This window comes from Phaseolus vulgaris, chromosome 10 (genome assembly GCF_051622355.1).
Source record: "Phaseolus vulgaris cultivar YP4 chromosome 10, ASM5162235v1, whole genome shotgun sequence".
NCBI lineage: Eukaryota > Viridiplantae > Streptophyta > Magnoliopsida > Fabales > Fabaceae > Phaseolus > Phaseolus vulgaris.
This window is the reverse complement of record NC_143507.1, coordinates 41492208-41501901: the sequence shown is the minus strand read 5'-3', so window position 1 is coordinate 41501901 and position 9694 is coordinate 41492208. Positions and strand designations below refer to the sequence as shown.

Here is a 9694-nt window from a genome sequence, read left to right as displayed (position 1 = left end):
TTAATAATATTAATTATCTGCAAGTAACTTATGTGATATTTCTTTATCTAAATTTTAGGAAAAAAAATAAAACACCCTAAATATGAAATAGATCTATTTTAAATGCAAATTATAATATTATAAAAAACTTTCTTTAACTTTTCATAAGACTGTTAACAAAAGATGAAAAATGTACTATCAATTTATTCCTAATCTTTATTCTTTTCTCCAATTATTTTCTTTCTTTTCTTATTATTTTTTTTAACATATCAGTTTTCCACAAAATCAAGATGTTGTTACAAAATTTACATTAGTTAATTATCATCAAAACAATACACCACAATATCAATTTTCTTACAATCTTTATTTATCTTCTGAACAGTTTTTTATTCCAAAATATATCTTTATTAAATTATTTTGATTATACGATTGTCAAAATAAGTATTTAATTTAATTTTTTACATCTTATAACTAATCTCTTATATATATATATATATATATATATATCTTATATTATAATGTATTATAATTTTAAGATATATTCAAAAGTTAATTTTAGTGTTTATAGTTTATTTTTACTATTAAAGTATAATAAGACTAAAATAAAAATAAAAATATGATGTATATCATAACAATAAATGTACAAGTAGTATGAAAAAACTTCTAAAATATTTCTTACATAATAGATAAACTTACAATTTTTTTATGTTTCACTGTTACTTATAATAAAATCACTGTGATTAAATTTTAAATAAAAATGAAATTTGAAAAATGCCGACTTATAAAATTACTTATAATGAAATTTGTATCCAGAAATCCCTCTATGTATTAAACATTCTTGTTAATTTACCCCAACTTTCTTATGAATGATTGGACTTCACAATTATATTTTTCATTTATTTTTTTAAAAGCGTATGTTAATATGTTATTAATCTGTCTACTAATTTTTGTTAGTCCAACATGCATATTGCAACCTTCACTTTGAACCTTATTTTTTCATTAACCCAATTTATGATGTGGATTTTAGGAAATATTTCAATCTCATATGCGATCATAAGTTGAATATTGGTTGATTTAATACATATACATATTCTTTAAACTCATAACCTAAACTAGAAAAAGACTAAAAGAACTTGAGTTTATTTCCTCTACAATTTCATAGATACGAAAAAATTTCAAATTATTTACAGATGAAACATATTTTAATTATCTAATCTGATTGGGATAAAAAATTTAAATTGTACAATCTAAATACATTTTAAAATTTTAAATGTATTTGAAGTTACACCATTGATAAACGTTATCACAATATACTTTGTAAAATATATTTTTGAATTACGTAATTCAAAAATCCAAAAATACATTACACAATTTAAAATATATTTTCAAATTGCACCAACCAAATATTTAAAGTATAAATATTTTAGACCTTTCGAACAACCCTCCAAAAGTGTAGGAAGAGACGGTGTGCAAAAAGTAATTAATCTGTATTTGTTGGGGCAATTAGTAATGAAGGGCCTTTGAGGGAAATGCCTTTAGCCAGGGATTTGCAAATGGATCAACTTGGTGAATGATTTTGGCACCTCTCTTTTATGCCATTTTTTTGTTAATTGAACAAAGAAACAAATCCACACACACAACCTGAAATGTACCCTCTAATTCTATGGATTGTCAAATTTCCCTTGTTACGAAGGGTACTTCAATTAAAATAAAAAAAAAATAGTTGCCTTGTTGTAATGCACACCTTTGAGATTAGTATTTATGAACAGTGTTTTAAGTAAATAAATTTACTTAAAAGAAAATAGAAGAATTTGAAGAATTAAACTGAAGTAATTAATTATTTTGACTTAAATTCAACATACCTTATTATTGATTTGATTATTAATATATTTTAAACTAACACACCATTAATTAAAAATCTGTATTATGAGAAATGAGATTATTAGATCTAACTTAAACCGAATCAATTGATTTTAATGGTTCAACATTTTATTACTAAAACTGAATGGTATTATATAAATATAAAATATTTGTATATAGATACTTAATATTTTTGGTTAACAATAAGGGGTGGTGGCGCAGTTGGCTAGCGCGTAGGTCTCATAGCTAAGTTGAGTGATCCTGAGGTCGAGAGTTCGAGCCTCTCTCACCCCATTCTTTGTTTTAATTTTGTTTGTTAATTTCAATTTATGTAGCACAATTCATGAGTTTGAAACAAGATAAAAACTGAGGGTGCATATGATAAAAAAGATGCAGCATGGTTAAACTCAAAAGTGGCAACACCAAGTACAATTTCAGGTGAAAGGAAAACCATGGTTGATATTTTTTTTCACCAAGGAAGTCTCCAAGTGAACCCTTTCCTTTTTCTCTTTGTTTACTTCAATTTTAGTTAACAATATCATGTAATGCTTGAACTGTTGACATGACCAGGTTTTCTTTTGAATTAATCTGTTCAGCAAATGCTGATGATGTAGTGTCTGGAATGTTTTCATGCTTTAGCAATTTCACTGGCAAAGGAGTCTTCAAGTAGAAAGGCTTATCAATTACAAGCTAGAGTTTAAATTTGTTTCAAATTTGTGTACAACATTCACAAACATGCACTGACAAGCTCATAGGAGTATGCTTATGAGACAATGTGTTTCACAACTGAAATGAATATGATCTAAAAATGCATACAATGGACAGATAGAATAGTGAAAGACTCAAAGATCTTACCGGACTCCTGGTGGTAAGATCAATACTTGCTATGTTGCAACTTGCAAGCATTCCCAGGACAAAAGAAATGGAGACAATGATGATGAGATGTGTTTCTAATGTTTATAGATTGGTTTCACTCTTCTTCACATCATAATTTTTCTTTTCCTTTTAGCAGGTGTAAATGCAGTAAGGTTGGTTTTCAAGTCTTCTTCTACTCTAATGGCTTTTCCTTCTCATTCATGCCATTAACAAGTGTGTGTATGCATGCCTTGTTAGAGTTGCATGAGAGTAACCTGAATAATGATTTCTATATTCTGGTTGGGTATTTCTTATTCAACTCCAATCTTTACAAAACTTTCTACCCTTACACAAAAAAACCAGGCAGGATTCATTAATGTTGGTCACAGTAAATCTGCTCAAGCTTGATTCCAAATACAAAATGGGGTCCTTAAGAAAGGGAATCTTTTATGGCATTTGCATGCTGAATTTAAATATTTCCCTAAAGTCCTAGAGCATTATTTATGATCCAAAATAAACCATCCTTGCTTCAGAAAAACAAAGATTAACTGAGCATGATAAAAATGAAGTAGTTGTCTAGCCAATCCCCTGTTAAGTTAATTTGGGAAGACAACTGTGTTCTTCATGAATTCCAAAAACTAATAAAATATATCATTAAATACTAAAATCACATATAAAGAAATACACTTGCTATCATAGACAAAATACTACAAAATGTACTCTGTCCAGAAACTGCAAATAACCACACAAACTTCCTAGTTACAGAATCTACTATCTTAAATATAAACATCATGCAGTTTCTGATACTTTGTAATTGATTTGCTATCATATATACTTCTAAATTTTAATGCATAATTGTCATTATGCGATTTCTAATAAATTGGCTACTATAGAGCAAGTTATTTTAATAACATATACTCCTATAATTAAGTGCCACGAATCCACTAATGGAACTAAGTTCTTAATTCCCATCATATGACGTTGTTTGTTCTTGAATGATACTTACTAATCTTCCCATGACCTCAAAATGCAAGGAAAACTAGAAATTTAAAAACAATTGATCTCCAAAGGTTTACTTGTTGTAGAGTCACATGAGGATGTCTCCTCTCCCCAGAAATCATCTTGAAATATACTTTCTTGTTTCTCTTGATTTGCTTCTTGGTTAGAAAATAGAAGACATGTGTCACCAAGTGCAACATCGTATGATGTTTTAAACCTTTTTGATGAATAGTATTCATCTGAATTAAGATATTTAGTATACATAATTGAAATATCTCCAATATTAGCATCCTGCAATGATTTCAAAAGAAAACAGATGAATTCAATTCTTGAAGTGCTCAAAACAAATATAAAAAATATCACAATCTCGAGAAAAAGTGTAGTCCTAGGGTCTATGCAGGGGAAGAGATGCAAGGAAAGGCAAAAATAGGTATATAAGTAGATTGCCTTTTTTTACAGTCTCAATAAATACCCATCAATCGATCATGAATCACACCAAAACATCAAAGCCAACTCAAACCAGAAAATTCACTTGAGTATCTTTTAAGAACCTACTGGAGAAAATCCCTATACATTGCAAAAAATCTGACAAAATTCGAAACACCGTAATGCACACTGCAATCTTATCTTATTAAACCAACATGAAAGTTCAGAAACGAAAGGAGATAAAACTCCTCAATATTATATGGACTCTGCATATATATATTTACCAGTTTAGGGACGACTTCTGCATCTATGTAAGGGCTTTCGCAATATGCCCTTTTCAATGGCTTTGATTGAGTGGAATGGTTAAAAGAACTAGTTTCAGATGGAGTTTGTGGAGCTTCAAATGGAACCTGCATATAAGGAGTTTGCGTAGTTTCAGATGAAATCTGCGTAGTATCATATGGAGGCTGCGTAGCTTCAGATAATGGAGCCTGCTTAGCTTCAGATAATAGAGCTTGCATAGCTTGCATAGTTTCGGTTAATACACCCTGCATATCTTCAGATAGAGTCTCCGTAACTTCACATGGAACCTGCATAGCTTCTTCGTCAATAACTAAACTCTCATAAACTAAAGCTTCTTCATCAATAACTAAACTCTCATAAACTAAAAATAGATTCAGGACAACCTCGTTAAATAAAAATGAATTCAATGAATTCAAGACATCCTTCGGAATAGTTTCAGAAGATGGAATCTGCTTGGTTTCAGATTCCATCTGAATAGTTTCAGATTCCATTTGAATAGTTTCAGATGGAATCTGCTTAGTTTCAGATGGAATCTGGGTAGTTTCAGATAGAATCTGCTTGGTTTCAGAAGAAAACTCCATAGTTTCAGATGGAATCTGCGTAGTTTCAGATGGAATCTGCATAATGTTGTTTTCATTTCTAAAATAGGCATTGATAGATGCAAAGTTTGAAGAAGATGCTTCATCCTGCTCAATATCAATTAGGGGGGGTTCTTTTGGGGAGATGGATTTATCTGCCTGATGTGTTGCCTCACAGACTGTTTCCATTCCGGTATAAGTTCCTCCCTGAATATAATTACAAAGGAAGTATCAAGTCTCGGCATGTTTTACATGGCACAGTGTATATATGTTCATGAAAGATGCTTCAGCTTACAGATGGAAGTCCTGCTATTGCCTGATTTTTACAATCAGAAACCACGCTTCTACTGGATTCACCTTCATCACAAATCAATGCATCAGTTCCTCCTTCAGTTGTTTTCCCAGGTTTCTTTATCAAGCGGCATAAAACAAAATCCTTCTGCAAAAATTGGAGAATAGTCAGAATTCATTTGGCGCAATTTACAAAAGTATAAGGCCAAGACAAATGAAGCAAACGTATGCAGAAGAAATTGACAGTGTTCGGTGAGAAATAATGATGAATTGTGAGTGTTCTTAGATAGAAGACTCAATTAAACACATCCAGTGCTAATTTACACTCCTACTACACACCATAGTTTAGTACAAAGATCAGCAGAGTTAAAATTTCTTAAAAAAAGAAATACAAACCTGGTTTTTATGAAAGGTAAGAGCATTAAGAGCATGATATTCGTGAATAACCCACTTGGCCTTGACACCTTTGGAAGCACGACCAATGCAGAAAACAAGTGTCTTCTTGGTCCCAATGACAGTGGTGGTGTCCCAGGTCCTAATCTTACGGTCGTTTCCAGTGGGTTTCCAGAAGCCACTCTTGGTTCTCCGGTTAACCCTTTTACTATTTGAGTACTTGAAATCAACAGGACTGAAGAAAAACCATTCTCGGTCACTGAATGGTATTACTGATTTCGCTAACATCACTAATTGAAACAATAAAAGAATCAGACAAAATTGAAGTAAAGATCAGAGCAAGAAAAAGGACAGCGTTGATTTGATCAAAATCCATGCTTAGTTCTAGATTATTACCTGGTACTTCCCAAGGTGCCACATTGCAAAGATCTATCTCAGTCATGACGTGGGCACGGGGATCATCAAGCAACTTGAGTTTGAGGTAAAAGTCGACAAGTTCTACTTCTGTGGGACGAAAACCAAATCCTACAATCTTCATTGGTTTTGGTGAACACTTGACTTCAGTTGTGTTTGCAGTTAACAAGAAAGAAAGAGAGAAAGACGATGAAACAAAAGAAAATGAAGAAAGCAAGCGAGTGTTTTCAGTGTTTGTGTTTTTGTTGTGTTATGGAACTGAATTTATAGTGCCATATTCCTTGACTTGACTCCTTAGTGAAGAAGTTGTCGTTGGAAAATACATTATAATAAGATTATTTGCAATCTTTATAAAAAAGTTCATAATATAACTATAAAAATAATTAACATATGCAAGTAATATAGATACAGTAATAAATACAGTGATTGTATTGTACTAATACCGCGTGAGAATGAGAATCTTTTTCCTCACAACCCACACCACCTTCTACGAAATGGACAAAAATGTATTTAACATATTTTTTCATTCTATAGGGATGTAATCTGTTACGAGTCCCTATCATCACGATCAATGGCTTTCAAACTAATTAATTTAAAGTACAAAGATTATTTGGCTAATCTGAAGTTTAGAAAAACAATTTTAAAAATTTTCGATAAAGATATTTCATAATATACAAGGAATTCTAAGTCTTAATTATAAGTTAATTTTATAAAGTTGAATTAGATTTAATATTAATTTTATTGAATTCATCGAAGTTATGTTAAATTTATGATAAAAAAAATTTGTTAGTATAATATATAAGTAATGGCAAACTTTTTACCTCATTTTATAATGTTTACTTAAACTTAAAAGTAGAAACTTTAATAAATAATTATTTTTATTTGTAGTTTCTTACTTAAGCCTTGGTTCCCAAGTTTCTTCCATGGCCCACCATTTCAATGTTCTTTCAAGAATATTGGTTACTGAATTTTGATGCATCTTTTGCTTTATTTTGGAGGTTTGTTATGCCCTCCACTACTAATCAATAACATGACTCCAAAGGTAGATATACTTTTTAAGATTTCAAGTACTAATATTGAACTCCACCGTTTGATGTTATCACCTCCATTATTCTTTTCCCTCCTGAGCTTTTTCAGTATCTGCTAAATGGCTTTTTATATTCAGCTTTCCCCACAACAAGTTCTTACCTTTTTTATGCAATTTACTATTCAAAATTTTTTTTTTTTATTACTTTTGATTTAGATTATAACAATAACTGCTTATAGATGTAATTATTTTTTAAATAATCTAAATTCTAAAATGTTTACACTCTTTAAAATTAACTATTGATTAGACTTTATTTTTTAATCTATGTTGATATTTGGTGGAAATGAACTTTCCTATGAAGGTTCCAGAAAGAAATTGGTTAACAGTTCTGAAGTTGGTAATATGAATTTATGAAACAGTGAGACTTGCTTCCCAAGTTTACCATTTCAAGTTATGAACTCCTTGTACCTTCACTCAACGTCCTTGTAACAGAGTATCGAATCTTTGAGTCAATTCTCTTTGTTGCCCCACCATGTTTTTAAGGCGTTTGTATAGTGTTGGTTTGTTATGCTCCCCACTAGTTTTTGTCCCCTTAAAAATTGGAAACTCTTTCTGTCAAAGGATAAACTGTTTTATGAGCACAAGATTACAGTTTATGCTAAGATACCACTACACTGTTAGGAGTTATACTGCTATGCCTCTTTCATGTGTTGCAAGGATCTGCACTAAGGATTGAATGAGGATTTGACTCCTTGAAAAAACATTATAACAATTGAGATGGTAATTAAGTTTAGAGTTGTTTGTTATATACCAATTTGATTTTATCACTATATTTTATTAGTCTTTGAAGTGTCTACCAAAACACAAGCTGTGAGGGTAACATTAGTGTTTAATGTTTTAAACTGATTTCACTCTTCTTCAAATCTTAGTTGTGTTTACCTTTTAGCAGGTGGAAATGGAGCAGTGTTACATGAGTGCCTTTCCTTTCTCCTTCGAATATAAAAATGATGAGTTGTTGGTGTTTGTATGCTACTAAACTCTCATGTTCATGATCATTGCCACTTCTGAATTTTCAAGAATTATTCATTATTAATTACACAAGGAAAAATTCACATTGTCCTAAAATGATGCAGCTTACTGCACCTTTCATGTCATAACGAAATATCTAAAGCAGAAGGTGGTGCCATTTCATAGTCATTAGTTCAATACTTGCAATCTCAATGGTCTGTGTGTAATTTAATTTTTTTTTGGTCAGAGCATATGAAAATACCGTTTAAATGTTGCATAATCTATGTCAGCCTGTTTGGCAGATTATATCAGATATTCTACAACGATGCATAAATAAATGAAGCTTTGGAATTTGGATGGCTTAAATTTACATATCTACTTCCTATTTCATTCTTTTGAATAATGATTTAGGTTAGGTTCTTCTAGGTGATATTTTTTAACCAGGCTTACTAAGAACATGGCCATGCATTACCTTTCTAATAGAATTCCATCTAACCTTCATTTTTTAATAATTTTTTGTGAAGATTTGCCTAAAGATCTTTATTGGATAAGAAAACAATCCTGATGCTGACTACATATTGAACAATTGACCTGACACGCATGCTAGCATGTTTTTGAACAGAAACAAAACATTTTCAGGACAGGCCACATAGGCTTACTAAGATATGTGTCAATATGACTGCACATTGCTTTTAAGAACCACCAATTAGATTAGCAACAAATAAGAAAGTTCATCTCAGCTCAAAATTCATAAAACAAAACAAAATTTGTTTAGCCGTAAGGTTTCTGTTATCATAGGTTTAAGGAGTAAACTCCTAAATTGGACTTCCAAATATTACGATGTCACCAAAATAGTCCCTCAAAGATTAAAAATGTCACCTTGTTTGTCTTTGTGTAGAACTAGACTGGAGCCACAAAAGAACAGACACAGACAACTATAGTGCTATTGTGATCTTAGACAACAACTTTAGTGGTTTACATCATATTTTAATTAGAAAGATATTAAGATTGCAATTGGAAAATTAATGACTTAAAAGGCAACAAATGTGCACAAATCTTTCATTATAATAAGATGCAGTGAGCCTGCATCAATGCGAAATACATGTGAACTACATTTCTTAACTATCTTATAATGATGAAATTCTTAAAACAGAGTTTTCCATGTAGTCACACTACATGAAAAGAAACTGTGGTAGTACTCACACCATTCCTTCACACAACTAACGTAGTAATACACACAGAAAAATCCATATAACTACATTGACAAGATATAATAATTGTGGAAATAGGCTTTGTTGGCTTGATGAAGTTGTCTCCATATAGATGAAAGAACCTTTTGTATTGTCATCAGAAGATTGATGGCATCTGGTATCCAAGTTCTCTCTCATCAACCCAAATAGAACTCAGGAATTGCTCCTCCTCCTGGGTAGTTTCAGATGGAATCTGCATATTGTTGGATTCTTTTCTAAAATGGGAACTGTAAAATGGGGAGTGTGGAAGAGAAGATTCCTCTTGCTCAATACCAATTGGAGACTGTTGCAGTGGGGGGAAGTAATTATAT

The 9694-nt window shown here is 31.2% G+C and overlaps 1 protein-coding gene and 1 non-coding gene across 3 annotated transcripts; one reads left to right on the top strand and one right to left on the bottom strand.

Annotated features, from left to right (window-relative positions):
• The first annotated feature begins 2046 nt into the window (after positions 1-2046).
• Positions 2047-2133, top strand: TRNAM-CAU (transfer RNA methionine (anticodon CAU)). Its single transcript is given in 2 exon segments — positions 2047-2084; positions 2098-2133. It is a non-coding gene; the product is annotated as a tRNA-Met (tRNA).
• A 1177-nt stretch (positions 2134-3310) lies between these two features.
• Positions 3311-6337, bottom strand: LOC137818660 (uncharacterized). Of its 2 annotated transcripts, XM_090296846.1 has the most exons (6): positions 6081-6337; positions 5688-5974; positions 5296-5439; positions 4806-5207; positions 4404-4709; positions 3311-3984 (listed from the first exon to the last, which is right to left on the bottom strand). In XM_090296846.1, exons 1-6 carry the CDS (start codon positions 6220-6222, stop codon positions 3742-3744), a joined length of 1524 nt encoding a protein of 507 aa, XP_090152972.1. In that variant the 5' UTR covers positions 6223-6337; the 3' UTR covers positions 3311-3741. The 2 variants fall into 2 exon arrangements, with proteins under 2 accessions (XP_090152972.1, XP_090152971.1); XM_090296845.1 differs by having other exon boundaries at positions 4404-5207.
• Positions 6338-9694: the final 3357 nt, after the last annotated feature.